General features: G+C 50.3%; 1 protein-coding gene and 1 long non-coding RNA gene across 5 annotated transcripts; one reads left to right on the forward strand and one right to left on the reverse strand.

Moving 5' to 3' along the window:
* Positions 1-2,729: 2,729 nt before the first annotated feature.
* TRIM50 (tripartite motif containing 50) lies at positions 2,730-11,951 on the reverse strand. Of its 3 annotated transcripts, XM_006057106.4 has the most exons (7): positions 11,367-11,951; positions 10,392-10,869; positions 7,296-7,391; positions 6,346-6,576; positions 6,217-6,239; positions 5,539-5,663; positions 2,730-4,159 (listed from the first exon to the last, which is right to left on the reverse strand). In XM_006057106.4, exons 2-7 carry the CDS (start codon positions 10,788-10,790, stop codon positions 3,570-3,572), a joined length of 1,464 nt encoding a protein of 487 aa, XP_006057168.1. In that variant the 5' UTR covers positions 10,791-10,869; positions 11,367-11,951; the 3' UTR covers positions 2,730-3,569. The 3 variants fall into 3 exon arrangements, with proteins under 3 accessions (XP_006057168.1, XP_006057169.1, XP_044792189.1); XM_006057107.4 differs by lacking the exon at positions 11,367-11,951 and having other exon boundaries at positions 6,217-6,236; positions 10,392-11,322; XM_044936254.2 differs by lacking the exon at positions 11,367-11,951 and having other exon boundaries at positions 10,392-11,321.
* Positions 6,570-9,174, forward strand: LOC123331631. 2 transcript variants are annotated; one of them, XR_006548376.2, is made up of 3 exons: positions 6,570-7,122; positions 7,365-7,535; positions 7,627-9,174. It is a non-coding gene; the product is annotated as an uncharacterized LOC123331631 (long non-coding RNA). The 2 variants fall into 2 exon arrangements; XR_006548375.2 differs by having other exon boundaries at positions 7,365-9,174.
* Positions 11,952-18,221: the final 6,270 nt, after the last annotated feature.

Below are 18,221 nucleotides of genomic sequence, written 5' to 3' on the forward strand. Positions count from 1 at the left end.
TCATCCTCTGTCGTCCCCTTCTCCTCCTGCCCTCAATCCCTCCCAGCATCCAATGAGTCAACTCTTCGCATGAGGTGGCCAAAGTACTGGAGTTTCAGCTTTAGCATCATTCCTTCCAAAGAACACCCAGGGTTGATCTCCTTTAGAATGGACTGGTTGGATCTCCTTGCAGTCCAAGGGACTCTCAAGAGTCTTCTCCAACACCACAGTTCAAAAGCATCAATTCTTCGGCATTCAGCCTTCTTCACAGTCCAACTCTCACATCCATACTTGACTACTGGAAAAACCATAGCCTTGACTAGACGGACCTTTGTTGGCAAAGTAATGTCTCTGCTTTTGAATATGCTATCTAGGTTGGTCATAACTTTCCTTCCAAGGAGTAAGCGTCTTTTAATTTCATGGCTGCAGTCACCATCTGCAGTGATTTTGGAGCCCCAAAAAATAAAGTCTGACACTGTTTCCACTGTTTGCCCATCTATTTCCCATGAAGTGATGGGACCAGATGCCATGATCTTCGTTTTCTGAATGTTGAGCTTTAAGCCAACTTTTTCACTCTCCACTTTCACTTTCATCAAGAGGCTTTTTAGTTCCTCTTCACTTTCTGCCATAAGAGTGGTGTCATCTGCATATCTGAGGTTATTGATATTTCTCCCGGCAATCTTGATTCCAGCTTGTGCTTCTTCCAGCCCAGCGTTTCTCATGATGTACTCTGCATAGAAGTTAAATAAGCAGGGTGACAATATACAGCCTTGACGTACTCCTTTTCCTATTTGGAACCAGTCTGTTGTTCCATGTCCAGTTCTAACCATTGCTTCCTGACCTGCATATAGGTTTCTCAAGAGGCAGGTCAGGTGGTCTGGTATTCCCATCTCTTTCAGAATTTTCCACAGTTTATTGTGATCCACACAGTCAAAGGCTTTGGCATAGTCAATAAAGCAGAAATAGATGTTTTTCTGGAACTGTCTTGCTTTTTCCATGGCCTTTATATGTTAATAATATATACCTCTTATCTTAGGTTTTGCTGTTTTTCCAGTTTGTTTTTTTTTTTTAATGTGGTTTATAATTGTTTTGGACACCATGAAGTTCTCATTTTAAAAATATTTACCTTTATGGTTTCTGTCCTTGATGTCACACTTGAAAACCACTTCACACCTGTACAATATAGAAATCATCTATGGCTTCATCATTTCACACTTAAATCCATTGATTGCTGTACTACCTGTGGGATCTTAGTTCCCTGACCAGGGCTCCAACCTACCCCCGGCAGTGGGAGTGAAGAATCTGAATCTGGGGTTTCATGGCACTGTTGAACACACCTTCTTTCATGGAAAGCTTTGGCTTCTATGCCTCCTCTGCTGGCATTCCCTCCCATCTCTCTGGCAAGGTCTAAGTGTCCTTGGACACCCTGCCTAAGTTGCTCCCCTAGGTTCTGGTGTTCCATTCTCTGACCTCCTTTCCATAAAGTCTGATATTTTCTCCCCTGGGGCAGACTCACCCATTTCCACACTTGTTCGTACAGGACAAAGTTAACATCCACTAAAGTAGCATAGATGCACACCCTCCACCCCAACCAACCCCTACCCTCATCTCCAATCCCAGCTGCAGCATCCCATTTTGTTTTGCTGGCTGCACTGCACAGCATGTGGGATCTTATTTCCCAGACCAGGGATCGAACCCTCGCACCCTGTATTGGAAGGCAGAGTCTCAACCACTGGACCGCCAGGGAACTGCCCCCTCTGCAGCATCATCCCTTTTGAACCTAGATCCCTGCAGGCTCTTCTCTGCCAGCGTTCCACTTCTTTCAGTTTAATGCCAATTTCACATGAAGACTTAACTATTATTTCCTCTGTCTCTTGCATATTAGATGTGTATCAGTTAAGATCTTTCTGTTGCAAGCACAAACACTTACTCTGGTTAGCCAATTGAAAGAGAGGATTTATTAAATGGGTGCAGAAGTATGCCATCATGTCCATCATGGTCTGGCTGAAGGCAGGGTGGTACACACAAGGAAGTTGCTGAGGAGAGTTGAAAGAAGGGAATTTTCTAAAAAGAACGGTCAGAGATGAGGAGGCCGACAGGTGATGGCGCAGAACTCAGGGCTGGCGACAGCGCTGTTCACCACCAGGAATATAGGAAGAGTCACAAAGAGAGGGGGGACCCTGCAATGCATATCCCAGCAGGCAGAAAAGCAAGAAAATAAGTACCTCCAACTCCCTTCTCCTGCCCCGGGATCTCCTGCCAGCCCCTCCCATCAGCTGAACCCAACAGGAAGCCAGAAGGATGTGCATTCCAGTGAGGCCAGCCCCCTGGGCCACGCAGGATGGAGAGCAGAGGTAGAGTCATGAAATTGAAGGAAGAGCTACACAACCAAACACCAAGTCTGGAAAGCGTCAAGCATGCAGCAACCAAGGCCAAGGCCCGACAGATGCAGCTGATCAAGAGGCAACAAGCAGGACTTCCCTGGTGGTCCAGAGGTTAAGAATCCACCTGCCAATGCAGGGCACAAGGTTTGATCCCTGATCTGAAAGATCCCACATGCCATGGAGCAACCAAGCCTGTGCACCACAACTCCTGAGCCTGTGCTCTAGAGCCCAGGAACCCCAACTGCTGAGCCCGTGCACCTAGAACCCGTTCTCCACAACAAGAGAAGCCACCACAGTGCGAAGCCTGCCCATCACAACTAGAGAAAGCATGCGCACAGCAATGAAGACCCAGCATAGACAAAAAGATTAACAAGTAAATTTTTTAAATTTTCAAAAAAAGAGACAAGAAGCTGCTTTTGATTATTACTTACACAGACAGCAGAAGGAAGATTAGCCAAAGGCAGCAGCTCACGTAGGCCTTGTTGCCCACGCCAGAAAGGATGGTGTGGAAATCAAAGGGCTCATGGCTGTGAGATGCGGCCCCACCAGAGGCTGGAGCTGCTTTTAAAGACCCGAGCATAAAGCAGCATGCACATGCGGCAACTGATCACTGCAAATCATTTGACAAGGGAGAAATGACGTCTGTTTTATTATCCTTAAAGTTCACAGTGATGGGGGAATTATGTGTGGGAGTGTTTCCACCCTCAGGGGGAAGAGTGATCATGGTTAGGAGGGGCTAAGGGAAGCCTGGTCTTCCCAGGTGGCACGAGTGGTAAAGAACCTGCCTGCCAATGCAGGAGATGTGAGACGTGGGTTTGATCCCTGGGTCGGGAAGATCTGGAGGGGGGCATGGCAACCCATGCCAGTATTCTTGCCTGGAGAATCCCCATGGACAGAGGAGCCTGACAGGCTACAGTCCATAGTGTCTCAAAGAGTTGGACATGACTGAAGTGACTGAGCATGCGTGCAATAAGGGAGCCTAGCTTGATCCTTGGACCCCAAGGCCTGGCTCTGCTGATTAATAAGCAGGTTAATAGCCCAGATAGAGGTTAATAAACATGCCCCTGGCTACCATAGTTATTCTCCCAATAATAAATGTTTCTAGGGGCACCCAAGCAAAGGCCTCCCCAAAAAAGGAAGTCATTGCCTTCGCTCACCAGAGTCAGCAGGACCCCTCAAGCCTCCATGCCAAGCGGAAAGGCAGCCCTACAGCTTGGTGGGCTGCAGTGGGGAGAGGTGGCTGGGCCCGCTGGGTGGCGGCAGCACCATGGGCAGGGAGTTGCTGCCCCTCTCGTGCCAGCACGTGTCCAGGATGGGGTACAGCTTGCCCTGGAAGTCGGCCTGGAACGAGTAGAGTGGCCGCAGGTCGTCGGGGCGGTCGGCGTCGAAGAAGGTGAGCTCCCCCTGCTCATAGTGCAGGTAGATGCCGATGCGGTGGGGGTGGCCCGCCACGGGCAGGGGCACCCGGGGGCAGCCGAAGGCCTCGTACACTCGGCCCTCCTTCAGACCAATGAGCCACACGCCATGCTCTGGGGACTTGCTCAGCTTGCCCTTGCGGCTGGCCGTGCCCTTGATGACCCCCAGGCGCCAGTCGCTCTTGCTGCCCACCACCACCTCCCAGTAGTGGCGGCCGCAGGAGAAGCCTCTGCTGGTCAAGACGCACGTGCTGTAATCGAAGCGCTCAGGCTGGCTGGCGCGCCGCTGGGCCAGGAGCCCACACTGCACTACTGTGTTGCCCTTGGAGAGCTCCAGGAGCGGGTGGGCCGTGGCTGGATCCAGCTTGAGGGACTCTGGGGCTGGGGGAGATAGAGGGGAGGTGTGTTCAAGGCGGCCGGCCCTGCCCAAAGGAGGCCAGCAGGAAGCCCTGAGCTTCTTGGAAGAACCGAGTCCCTCGTCCCTGTATCAACAGGGCCTGGAAAGGGTGGGGCCGGAGCAGGCAACCCCAATTCTCTGAAGCAGCGAGTGATGCCTGAAGGGTAGAGAACGGGCCACTGTGAGCCCAGGCGTTCCAGCCAGGAGCATGGTGAGGGTGGCCTGCCTAAGGCAGAGGTGCCGATGGAGGGACCTGGGAGACAGCCTGTTACGTGGGCGCCTCAGCTCCGCTCCCCAGGGTTTTTGCAGATTCTACCAACTGCAGTGGCTTCTGTGGGCACGCCAGCAGGGCAGGCAAGGACAAACCATCCCAGATGACCTCTGTGCTCGCTGCCAGCTGACCAGTCTCGATCCAAAACGTGCAAACTATGTTCATGGTTCACAGATTATCTGGTCTTTCTTCTCTCCCCTTTCTTAAAATATATTTATTTATTTGGCTTTCCTGGGTCTTAATTGTGGCACATGGGATCTAGTTCCCTGACCAGGGATTGAACCCAGGCCTCCTACATTGGGAGAACAGTCCCTGGACCACCAGGGAAGTCCCCCTTCTCCTTCTCTTATAGTGATCCTGTTTTTGCCTTTGTTGGGTGAAATCAGTCTACTGACTGATTTCCCTCATATGCTAGTAATGAAGGAGTTAAATGTCTGAGTTATTTTTTGGCAAAGCAGCAGCTGCCATTTATTAAGCATTAAACTACACACACCCTCCCAGGTGGCAAAGTGGTAAGGAATTCGCCTGCCAATGCAGGAGACTCAGGGTTGATCCATGGGCCAGGAAGATCCTCTGGAGTAAGAAATGGCAACCCACTCCAGCATTCTTGCCTGGAGAATCCCATGGACAGAAGAGCCTAGCACACTTACAGTCCATGGGGCTGCAAAGAGTTGGACATGACTGAGCACACAAACCGCACACATCTATTTAGAATACACAGCCCAGCAAGGTGAGCTCCTTACAGACAAAGAAACTAAGGTTTAGGGACTACAGATGACGAAACTGAGGCTCGGGGGCTTCTCTGCCGGTCCAGTGGTTAAGGCTCTGGGCTCCCAATGCAGGGGGTGAGGGGAGGGGTTCGACCCCCGGTCAGAGAACTAGATCCCCAGGCTGCAGCTCAAAGATCCCACAAGCTGCAACTAAGACCCAGCACAGCCAAATTAAAAAAAAAAAACAAAACAGGAAACCAAGTCTCAGAAATTACACCACTCACGCAGTCACCACTTAGAGATGGAGCTGAGCTTGAGCACCCCCTGCTGGCCTGTCAGCTGCCCCAGCCTCATACAATGGAAGGTTAGGGTTAGGGCTCACCTGGCAGAACCTTTCGGAAAAGCCTTTTCCACACCGTCAGCTTGATGTCAGCCTGGTGCAGGCCTGGCTTGAAGGAGATGGGGCTGAAGGCACCTTCCGAGAGTCGGGCCTGCTGGAGCTCTGGTCTGAAGTCAAAGGTTCACGGTGATGACAGAGCTGCTCACCCAAGTACCCTAACCTTGTCACCCATGTGCAGGCCCAACGGCCGAGTCCCCGCTCAGAAGACCGCGCACTTGAGAGGCCCATAATGCCCCCCACCAGCCGCAATCTGGGGCCCTGCCTCCATCCCGGAAACACTCCGCATCAGTAGCTCCCAAAGGGCAGGTCTGGGACCAGCAGCATCACATCACCTGGGCCTTGCCAGAAATGCAAATTTTATTGGGTCCCACCCCAGATCTGCTGACTCAGAACTGATGACTGGGGTCCAGGGATCTATGGTTAAAGAGTCCTCCAGGTGGCTCTGATGAGCTGCTTGAAGAGCACACCTCTGAATCGGGGGGAACCCCGCCCCCAGCTCCAGCCGGAGTGGAAACCAAACTCAGCCAATCAGATCCTCTAGCCGTTCACTTAAGCCAATGCTTCTAACCCAATTGTCCTTAAAACTAAGAGAAATTGGAAACAAACAAAAAAAAAAACCAGGGAGACACTCATATGGCTCCGGAAGTGCGCGGGGAATACCTGGAGGCCATGGCGTGGTACTTCTGGAAGACAAGAGGGAGGCGGGTTAGGGCACCGAGGAGGCCGTACAGAAGCCATTAGGAAGGGGGGGGGTGGGGTCTTGGGGACACGGGGGCCTCGTCCGCTCACCCGGATGAACTCGTGGTGACTCTCGCTGCCAAACTGCTCCAGCACACCCGTGGCCTGGACCAGCCGCTCCCGGGCACCCCGGGCCTGCTCCAGCTGCATGTCCAGGGAGGCCACGAGGCCGCGGGTGTGGCCCTCCACACCCTCCAGGCAGCGGGCCTTCTCCTCGTCCACCAGGTGGTGGAGCTCCTGGAACTCACGGCGGATCACCCAGCTGAAGACATCGGACTCGTTCTGGGACAGGGAGGGGCCAGTCAAAGCAGGAGCCAAGGCTGACCTCGGCGTCCCCAGAGCCTGGCAGCTCAGGCCTTCCTGGGCCCTTCCAACTGTTCTCGGTCCTCATCCCTGAGTCCGAGGGCTGACTCCTGCTGGGGTGTTCACACCCGGATGCAGCCCTGGGGGAGGGCAGCAGTAGCAGGGGAGAGGCTGGGCCCCCAGTGCCCAGTTCAGTGCAGTGACTCTGCCTCCCTCAGATGGAGTGATGCTGTCTCCCTCCCCGGGGTAAGGAAGATTCATTGAGCTGACTCTCAAGGACGCTGGTCTCCTGCTTCTGTTTCATGATGACCTGTAAGGCCCGGGCTCCACACCCTCTCAGCCCCAAGGGCCCCTCATTTAGGAAAGGCGGTCAGGCTGTCAAGGTCAAACAGACACAGGTCGCAGGGGCCGGGCAGCCATGCCCACGCGTTAAGCTGTTTACCTCCGGGACTTGGGCTCTGCGGTATCTCCGTCCCAAGGACGTGGAGGACATAAGCCAACTTGGAGACAGCCCTGACAACTGTGGTGAGTTCCCCCAGGAGCCTGTGTGCTTTTTCCCACCCCGCCTGGAATGCTTTGAAATTCCGGCTTTATAGGGAAGGCGTGGGTTCCTGTAAAGGACAAATCGGAGCTGGGCTCTGCAGGAAAGGAGAGGTGGCTGGCCCCGGGCAGGGGGCACCGAGGGCAGGGGCACTCACCACAATCCGAGTCCTGTTGTTCACCAGTTTGGCGATTTGCTCATCTACCTTCTTCTGCTCCTGCTTCAGGTCGGAGATGAGGGCTGCTAGCTCCTCCTGGAGGCAAACGGGCCATGGCCCCGTGAGCCACGACCCCTTCACCCTCCCAGCCCCTGTGGCCAGGGCAGGGGGCCGCCCCATGAACACAAGCACTCCCAGTGGAACCAGGGAGCCACCTGGGTACCCTCGACCCCCAAACAGGTAAGACTATTCAAGAATACTCCAAACTGATGGCAGCAACTGCCCAGACAGAGGAGGGTCTCCTCATCATCCTTTTCTGTGACATTGACAGAGACGCTAAACGTGGTTATAGCCACCAGAAGTCACCACACAACATCCATGCCCGGCAACTGTCAATCTTAGGGCAACACTCCCTGCATGGAATGCTGCCTGTAGGGTACCCACCTGGCAAACCTGCTGGGCACCAGCAGGTCCAGAATTAGTGAGCATTTGATCAAGAGTTATCACAAAGAGGCTGGCCCCAAGTGAAGTCAATGGTGTATGCGGTGGCCCAGGTTACACCCGGTGACCCCTCACTCCCTGTGAAAACCTGAATCCATCTCTGGCAGCCTTGGGCCCAGCCTGGATTTAGGGCCTCCAGGATGCCATAAACTCACTTCCTCTGGGCTGCCCTGGCCCCATATCCAGCCTAACTTTAGGGGTCCACCAGAACCACCTAGACCACCATGTGGCTGCATGACTTGACGGGAGCCCAGCGTGCCTAAGCAGAAGTCGGCTGCAAGAGTCTTTCCGGAAGGGAACTGAGAAAAACATAAAACCAGCCTGGAGATGAATGAACAGAGTCCTTGCTCTCCGTAACAAGATAGCCGAGCTCACAGGAGTCTGAGAAGGGCACGGCAACAGTAACCCTCCCGAGACAGAGAGAGATGGGACTAGTTCCTTCTCATCAACTGGGCCACTGTGAGTGGAAACAGATGGCACAAATAAAGTATCTCAAGATCTCAATCCACAGGAGGAAACAGGAATGCATGAAAGAGATCTGAGGGGACTTCCCTGGCTGTCCCGTGATTAAGACTGCACCTTCCAATGCAGGCGATGTGGGTTCGATCTCTGGTCTGGGTGCTAAGATCCCACATGCCTCATGGCCGAAAAACCAAAACATAAAACAGAAGCAATATTATAACAGATTCAATAAAGACTTTAAAAATGGTCCATGTCAAAAAAAAATTTTTTTTAAAAGATCTGATAAAGGAACTGAATTTAGTTGCATCAGAGAGGAGTCTTGAAATCATAAAAACCTACATCCAAAAACTAGGGTCCAAGCCCCCCCAGCTCCGAGCCAGAGACAACAAGCTCCCAGCAGTCTCCTTTTCTGCTGGGCAGCCCTCTGCTCATAAAACTGGACTCAGTTGCACTGCACTGCAATTTTGCTTCCTCCTTTCACAGCCCCCTACAACTACTCTTGCCAAGGCAACTGACTCCTACTGCAAAATCTGGCTGGTTCTTTTCAATCCTGAGCTGACATTTCACACAAGTGACTTCCATCTTGTCAAAATGCTCTGTTCCTCCAGTTTCCAGAAGACCACATGCAGCCAGCGCTCCTGAGTCCTCTGTGGATTCTTTCTGTCCCCTTCGGGGTTCTCTACTCAAATCTTAAACCCTGAAGCTCCTGGTGGGCATTCTTAGTGTCTTCCCCATCACCCTGCAGACTCGCCTGGTCAGTCTTCTCTGCACCTCAGACTGCAAAGACCACCTGCATGTAGGTTACCCGCAATCTCTTATTCCCAGCCTCACTCTCCAGTCTACCCTCGGGCAGAGATTACGCCACATCACGACTGTTTAAACACTTCCAACACTGGTCGTCTGAATAAACCCCAGATCCCTTCTCATGTAACACAGGCCTTTTCATGAGCTGGCCCCTGCTTGGTTCCCCTCACTCCCACCTCACTCTCCCTTGAGCTGAATGGAATAATGTCTAATTCCTCAAATGTGCCATGCCGTTTGCTCCTTGGTCTTTTGCCCATGCTCTTTTTATACTCAGAATGCTTTTCCTCCCCTTCCTTTCAAGTCCTCCTGAGGGTTCAGGTCTCAGCAGTCCACTTCCTCCAGGAAGCCTTTCCTGACCACCCAAGACCATGCAAGAGCCATGTTCCAGCTGGGCTCACCTTTGCCTGTATTGAACCTCAACAGCAGCACCTGACACTCGGGATGGTGTCAGACCCCCAGACTGTGAGTGCTGGTGCCGAGTGAGCTTCTTGCCCACTACTGTACCATGGACACCGGCGCCTCCCGGAGCACATGCTAGAGCTCCTTCCCCACTTGTCTCCCAGGGTTGAAGGGGCAAAGAAAGGCTGCCCAGAGCACCTGGCCAGGAAATCCCGGGAGCAGCTTCCAGGGGCCCCTCTGCCTACACACGCTGATGCACTTCCCTCTTCCTGCCCCGCCCGCACCCTCGTCTCTTGAACTTTGTCATTCCTGGTCCTTACTCCCCCTGTCCCCACTGCTTAACTCCAGGCCATGTACCCTATGACAATTTACCTCCAAGAGCCCTTCCTTGATCGGTTGTCTGGGGAATAAAAAACTGGCCTTGGTTTGAATCCTAGCTCTGCCACTGACAAACCGTATGACCTTGACTAAGACCCTCATGCGTTCTCTGAGCCTGTTTCCTCATTTATAAATACAACAATAACCCCACTCTTCATAAACCTTAGATAAACATTCTAACTTAAGATGATATCAAACAGACTAACTTAAGATGATATCATTATTATTACTCATCTTAAAATGGTGATCTGCTAGTTCTGAGGCAAGGGTCCATGAGGGCAGGAATCCATTGATTCCACAAAGACATTTTGGGCATTTACTACCTGCCCAGCGTGGTTCTAGGTGCGGAAACATCCCAGGGGATGAAACTAAGTCCCTGCCCTCACCTGCCTCAGGGTGAAGTCCCTGGAGGGCTCAAGAATCTAACGAGAGCAGCAGAGGAAAATAAAGCTGGAGGTGGAGGGCAGTAGTTCGTGATGCAGAGCGCTCTCTGTCCCCCAGGGCGGCCCCGCCCCTCACCCGCCTGCCGCCCCCAGCAGCCTCGCTGCCCACCTTCATGCGGCTGTAGACGGTGGAGACGGGCGTGACCCGGTGGTGCTGGTGGGCGCCCAGCAGGCCGCAGAGGCCGCAGATGAGCTCCTGGTCCTTCTCGCAGAAGAGGCTGAGCGGGTTCCGGTGGTGTGCGCACACCTGGGGCTCCGGGTCCCCGGGGAGCTGCAGGGCTTCGATCACCTTCGCCAGGGAGACGTTGGGTGGGGAGCTGCTGTAGTCCACCTCCTGCCGACACACGGGGCAGCGCAGGTCCGAGGCCAGGTGGCGGGACAGGGACACCAGGCAGCCCTTGCAGTAGGAGTGGCCGCACTGCAGCATCAGGGGCTCCTTGAAGACCTCCAGGCACATGGGGCACTGCAGGCGGTCCTCCAGCTCGGGCACGCTCACCTGCCACGCCATCCACGGTGCCCGCGGGGGCCCAGGGCAGCCTCCCTGGAGCCGGCTCCCTCCACTCCTTTGGCCCCCAGCCCCAAGGGCCCTGAAAGGAGAGGCTGCTAAGGACGACAGCCTTGGGTCTGTTTTCCCATGTTTAAATCAAAGGGCTTAAATGAAAAGAGCGGTCACTTGGAGGTCCAGGTGCCGACATTTTAAACTCAGATTTAGAGGTAAACATGAAAGAGGCCACCTGCAAGGTCACCTGAAGTGACACTAACAATGTAAGCTCCAGCCCAGCGGGCGTCCTGACCTACAACTGGGCAGCAGAAACAAGCCAAGATCTTTCCCAGTTTCTAGATCAGTTCTCAAACCGGCGAGCAGCTGGTGGAAGCAGAGTTACAACAGAATTCCTGAGTCACGCCATCACATATCTCCAGTGAGCCCCAGAAATCTGTGCTTACAAGAGACACCCCCCAGGCCATTCCGAAGCAGCGTTCTGTCTTAGAACAATACTGTCCAGGAGCTGGGACCTTGGAGCTGTCTCCTGGGCTCCCACCCTGCTCCCCTGTAAAAACCGATTGGGACTGAAAAGCATCTCACCAGAAGTCAGCAGTGGCCCCAGGGAGAACCCCCGCACTGGCCTCTCAGGATCCTCCGAGCCCTCCAGCGGGGCCTCACACCAGCAACACTGACTCGGTCCGCTCGGCCTTCTCTTCTCCCCAGGATGGGATGGCAGGTGCAGAGACCTGGGATTGTGGCCAGACACCTGTTCTACCTAGTCTCTGCCCCTTTCCTCCTCCCCTTTCCCAGAAACGCCCCATGCCCTCAAGGTCGCTGAGAATCAGGTGGAGGCTGGGCCACATCACGGGACTAGGGAGGGAGCCTCTGCTCGGCCAGCTCTGATAACGGCGGCACTCAGGTATTCACCTTGGCCAGGCCTGGGGGAGGGTCGGAGACAGAGGGACCGGGTACCCGCTCACACCTCTCAGACCCCAAAAGGGAGTGGACTCGTGCTTTGACACAATTCTCTCTATATCTGCATGTCTCCCTCTCTCTCTTTAGAATTCTGAAGATGTTCTTGCTTCCCTAGATTTTAAAATTGATGTATACCTTCTATAAAGTGCACAAATGTTAACCATATGCTTGAAGTACAATTTATACAAGTGCATGCACTCTCAATGTCAAGATACAGAGGACCAGACTTCCCTGGTGCTACAGTGGACAGGAGTCTGCCTGCCAATGCAGGGGGACACGGGTTCTAAGCCTGGGCTGGGAAGATCCACGTGTCATGGAGCAGCTAAGCCCACGCCCCACAGCTACTGAACCTGCATACCCTGGAGCCTGTGCTCCGTCCACAACAAGAGAAGCCACCACAGCGAGAAACTCGGGCACCACGAGGAAGAGGAGCCCCTGCTCACCATGACTGGAGAAAGCCCATGCGAAGCAACAAAGACCCAGAACAACAACAACAACAACAACAAAAAAAACCGAAGTAATTAATTAAACAACAAAGATACAGAGAAGGTTCTGGGTTGGTGACCGTACCCACGTGCTGGGAGGGTGCTGCACCCCGGTTCCATGGTAACCCAAGTACCTGTGCTCTGGAGTCTTCTGGATCTCACCCTACATACCTCTTCATCTGGCTGTTCATTTACATCCTTTGTAATAAACTGATAAACAATATTTTTTAATATCAACCTACAGAACATTTCTAGCACCCAGAGGCTTTATCACATGTCTCTGAGTCAGAACCCCTAACAAAGGGAGCCGCTATCCTGATTCATATCATCACAGATTAATGTGGCCTGGTTTCCTTTTTTTTTTTTGTCTATGCTGGGTCTTAGTTATGGCATGTGGGATCTAGTTCCCTGACCAGGGATCTAACCTGGCCCCCCTGTATTGGGAATTCAGAGCCTTAGCCACTGGACCACCAGGAAAATCCGTGGCCTGGTTTTGAATTTCAAATAAACAGAATTATCAATATATTCTTTTGTGTCCAAGTTTTTAGTCAACATATTGAATAATTATTATTCGGTTTTTTATTTTTATTAAATACATTTTAATTAAAATCTGTCAATGGCTTAACACAAAGATAAACTCGAAATGGATTAAAGACCAAAATGTAAGACCAGAAACTATGAAACTCTTAAGAGGAAAACATAGGCATAACACTTGACATAAATCAAAGCAAGATCCTCTATGACTCACCTCCTAGAGTTACAGAAATAAAAACAAAAGTAAACAAGTGGGACCTGATTAAACTTGAAAGCTTTTGCACAGCAAAGGAAATGATAAGCAAGGTGAAAAGACAACCCTCAGAATGGGAGAAAATAATAGCAAATGAAACAACTGACAAAGGATTAATTTCCAAAATATACAAGCAGCTCATACAACTCAAGACCAGAAAAACAAACAACCCAATCAAAAAGTGGGTAAAAGACCTAAACAGACTTTTCTCCAAAGACATACAGATGGCTAACAGACACATGAAAACATACTCAACATTGCTCATTATTACAGAAATGCAAATCAAAACTATAATGAGTTATCACCTCCCACCAGTCAGAATAAAGTTGATAAAGTGAAGTCACTCAGTTGTGTCCAACTCTTTGGGACCCCATGGACTGTAGCCTATCAGGCTCCTCAGTCCATGGAATTTCCCAGGCAAGAGTACTGGAATGGGTTGCCATTTCCTTCTCCAGGGGATCTTCCTGACCCAGGGATTGAACCCAGGTCTCCCACATTGCAGGCAGACGCTTTACTGTCTAAGCCACCAGGGAAGCTGGTCAGAATGGCCATCATCAAAAAGTCTACAAACAATAAATGCTGGAGAGGGTGTGGAGAAAAGGGAACGCTCTTGCACTGTTGGTGGGAATGTAAATTGACAGCCACTATGGAAGACAGTATGGAGATTCCTTAAAAAACTAGGAATAAAACCACCATACGACCCAGCAATCCCACTCCTAGGCATAGACCCTGAGGAAACCAAAATTGAAAAAGATACATGTATCCCATTGTTCATTGCAGCACTATTTACAATAGCTAGAACATGGAAGTAACCTAGATGTCCATCAACAGATGAATGGATAAAGAAGATGTGATGTATATACACAATGGAATATTACTCAGCCATAAAAAGGAATGCCTTTGAGTCGGTTCTAAAGAGGTGGATGAACCTAGAACCTATTATATAGAGTGAATTAAGTCAGAAAGAGAAAGATAAATATCGTATTCTATTATATATACAGAATCTAGAAAAATGGTACTGAAGAATTTACTTACAGGACAGCAATGAAGAAACAGACATAGAGAATAGACTTATGGACATGGGGAGAGGGGAGGAGAGGGTGAGATGTATGGCAAGAGTCACATGGAAACTTACATTACCATGTGTAAAATAGACAGCCAACGGGAATTTGCTATATGGCTCAGGAAACTCAAACAGGGGCTCTGTATCAACCTATGGCTTGATACCTATGGCTGATTCATGTTGAGGTTTGACAGAAAACAACAAAATTTTGTAAAGCAATTATCCTTCAATAAAAAATACATTAAAAAAGTCTTTCAATGGTTTAGAAAGATAAATATTTTCTAAATATTTGTTATACAGTCAATAAATATTTTGGTTATACCATATTATGCATTTCACAGGAGTGTGGTGGGAAATCACTGAATGGAAAAGACAGAGGTGGGTATTAAGAAACAAGGATCTTTGGACCAACATGCCACCGCCACTGCAAGTCTAAGCACCCATGTCTGTAGGAGGGGTAGGGCTGCTACTCCAGTGACAAGCTAGACCAAGGGCTGGTATAGGCAGGGAGAGAGTCAATTTTATTGAATTCAACAAATACTTATTGAGAACCTCCTCAACTGTGCTCAGCCTTAGCACACTTGAGCACTGTGCTGGGTGGCTCAGACAGTAAAGCATCTGCCTGCAATGCAGGAGATCCGGCTTTGATCCCTGGATTGGGAAGATCCCCTGGAGAAGGAAACAGCAACCCACTCCAGTATTCTTGCCTGGGAAATCCCATGGACCAAGGGGCTTGGCGGGCCAAGGGGCTCCATGGGGTCACAAAGAGTCATGACTGAGCATCAAACACAGAAAACAAGACAAAGCTTCTGTCCTTTTGGAGTTTATAATACATAGGGGTAGGCCACAAATAAATGAGATAATAGAACACTGTTATATATATATATATATATATATATATATATATATATATATAAATAATAAAACGCTTTGCAGGAAGTAAATGGTGTGATAAGAAAGAGGCAGATGGGGTGGCAGAACTGTGAGGTACATTTTATTTTTATTTTTTATTTAAATTTATTTAATTGGAGGCTAATTACTTTACAATATTGTATTGGTTTTGCCATACATGAACATGAATCCACCACAGGTATACATGTGTTCCCCATCCTGAACCCTCCTCCCTCCTCCCTCCCCATACCATCCCTCTGTGTCATCCCAGTGCACCAGCCCCAAGCGTCCTGTATCCTGCATCAAACCTGGACTGGCGATTCATTTATTATATGATATTATACATGTTTCAATACCATTCTCCCAAATCATCCCACCCTCTCCCTCTCCCACAGAGTCCAAAAGACTGTTCTATACATCTGTGTCTCTTTTGCTGTCTCACATACAGGGTTATCGTTACTATCTTTCTAAATTCCATATATATGAGTTAGTATACTGTATTGGTGTTTTTCTTTCTGGCTTACTTCACTCTGTATAATAGGCTCCAGTTTCATCCACCTCATTAGAACTGATTCAAATGTATTCTTTTTAATGGCTGAGTAATACTCCATTGTGTATATGTACCACAGCTTTCTTATCCATTCGTCTGCTGATGGGCATCTAGGTTGCTTCCATGTCCTGGCTATTATAAACAGTGCTGCGATGAACATTGGGGTACACATGTCTCTTTCAAGTCTGGTTTCCTTGGTGTATATACCCAGCAGTGGGATTGCTGGGTCATAAGGCAGTTCTCTTTCCAGTTTTTTAAGGAATCTCCACACTGTTCTCCATAGTGGCTGTGAGGTACATTTTAAATGCACCTCATTTAAAATGTACCTCAGGCAAAGGGGGTAGCAAGTGCAAAGGACCTGAGGCTGCAAAGAGCTCAGTACAGCTGACCCTTGAGCAGGATGGGGGTTAATCTTGACGTATTTTAGTCGGCCCTCTCCATCCATGGATTCACCCAACCATGGATGGTGCAGTACTATGGTACTCACTGTTGAAAAGTATCCCTGTATAACTGGACACTTGCGATTTAAATCCCTGTTATTCAAAGGTCAACCGTATTTACGAGATCCACCAGAGAGGAGGCTTGGGTGGCTGGATCACAGTAAGTCAGAGGGAATCCCAGAAGATGAGGTCAGAGGGGCTGGCAGGGAAGGCCTGGTAGACCAGGGCAAAGGTTTGGATTTAATTTCAAGGGCGGTGGGAGCTATTGATGGGTTTAAAGCAAGGGAATATGATCTGATTTGTATTTTTTAAAGATCACTCTGGCCACTGTATAGATATGGATCGTAGTGGGTTGAGCACCTGGGTGGATGGACAGTGATGCCAAGAAGATCAAGGTGAAAAAGGCAGATGGGCGAGTCCAGAGTCAGATGCCTAACAAACAGGTGGAGCGACTGAGTAGCCCAGCGGTCTGCAGACTTCAGTAGAACTAAGAACTACCTGAGGGCTAGTTAAAACCGAGGCTTCTCGACCCGGCTCCAGAGATGCTGATTCAGGAATACGGAGATGGACCCACTTTTGTCCCAATTTTCAAGCGTTCCTGCAACACTGCCGCTGCTGGTCTGAGCACTACACTTTCAGAGCCACTGGAAAAGTCAACTGGACTCAAACACCTGGAGCCCTGGGGCCTGGGGTGGCTCTGGGCTGGCCGGGCATATCACATATGTAAACCTGTGGGAATGGTTGGGCTCTCAGGGATTGGGAATTGAGAAGGGTGGGGGTCCACAGACAGGGCCCTGAGAATGCTAATGGTTAGAGATCAGGAACAGGAAGATGACTGAAAAGGGACAGCCGGGCTGGTAGGAGGAAAATCAGGAGAGTGTGGTGACCAGGAAAGTGTGGCAGGAAGAATAACTGCCCCAAGGACGTGTGTGGGTTAGTCGCTCAGTCGTGTCCAACTCTTTGCGACCCCATGGACGGTAGCCTGCCTAGGCCCCTCTGTCTGTGCAATTCTCTAGGCAAGATCTCCTCCTCCAGGGGATCTTCCTGACCTAGGAATCAAACCTGTGTCACCCACATTGCAGGCATTCTTTACCATCTGAGCCACCAGCCAAACCCCCTGGATGACCATGCCCTAATTCTTAGGATCTATGAACATGCTTCCTTAGACGGCCAAAGGGACTTTGAAGATGTAATAATTACAGTCATGGAGCTGCATTATCATGGTGGGTCCAATCTAATCATGTTGCCCCTTAACATAGAACGTGCCCTGGCTGGAGTCAGAGATGCAGCAGGAGAGGAGGCAAGCTTATAAAAACATCAACCAGGTAATATTCCCTCCCAGCCTAAGAAGAAATCAGCAAGCTGTTGCTGACTCTGAGATGTATAGGGGCCCACGTGCAAGGACCACAGAGTAGCCTCTAAAAGGTAAGGGTCACTGTTGGCTAACAGCAAGGACACAGGGACCTCGAGCCAAGAGCTTCAAGGACCTGGATTAGCCAATGATCTGAATGGGCTTTGAAGTGGATTCTTTCCCAAAGCCTCGAGTGAGGCTGATGCCTCCATCTTAGCCCTGCAAGACTGGTGTCAAGACTTCTACCTCCAGACCTGTGAGATGATAAATGTATTGCTTAAAACAGTTCCTTTTGTGGTCATTTATTACAAGAGGCAAAAAAAAAAAAAAAAAAACCAAAAAAACTAAATACAGAAGCCAAAAGAAAACAGGCAGTTAAAGGTCAGGTCAGCTTCATCAAATGCTGCCGAAGAGTCCAGTAACTACAGGACAAAGAGGGGTCTAATGGATTTGGCAACAACAAAAGTGAATGGTGGCCTGAACCCCGGGAAAGTGGTATTGGAGTGGAAAAGAAAATGAAGAGTAAGGAGGTGGAGACAGGATAGTTGAGAAAGCCTTTGCAGCAACCCTTTTGAGAAGTTTTTCCCAGAAGAGGAGGAATGAGGCCACCTGTAGCAGGAGGGAGATTTGGGACAAAGCGAGGCCTGTTTGTTTTTAGGTGGGGGACTTAGGGACACACCTAAATAAAATGATCCAGTGGTCAAGGCAAGATGGGTGCAGGAGAGATGGATGCTCAGTGGCGCCCAGTCCTCAGCTTGGCAAGAGTGGGAGGAGGTAAGGAACAGGTTGGAGCAGGTGGGATCCCGGGCCGTTCTCCCTTTGTACCAGAAGCACACAGGTGTAGCAGACTTGCTGATAGCCAGGGGCAGGCCCAGCATCGCCTTGCTTTTGCAGGAACTGGGCAGTTTGACTT

This window comes from Bubalus bubalis, chromosome 24 (assembly GCF_019923935.1).
Source record: "Bubalus bubalis isolate 160015118507 breed Murrah chromosome 24, NDDB_SH_1, whole genome shotgun sequence".
Classification (NCBI taxonomy): Eukaryota; Metazoa; Chordata; class Mammalia; order Artiodactyla; family Bovidae; genus Bubalus; species Bubalus bubalis.

Excerpts from the sequence above, each read along its gene's own strand:
- TRIM50 (XM_006057106.4), bottom strand. The coding sequence starts at position 10,790 with ATGGCGTGGCAGGTGAGCGTGCCCGAGCTGGAGGACCGCCTGCAGTGC. Across the intron at positions 6,577-7,295 it reads ACAACAGGACTCGGATTGTG|AACGAGTCCGATGTCTTCAG; the intron begins GTGAGTGCCCCT and ends TCCCTGTCCCAG. Across the intron at positions 4,160-5,538 it reads TTTCCGAAAGGTTCTGCCAG|CCCCAGAGTCCCTCAAGCTG; the intron begins GTGAGCCCTAAC and ends TATCTCCCCCAG.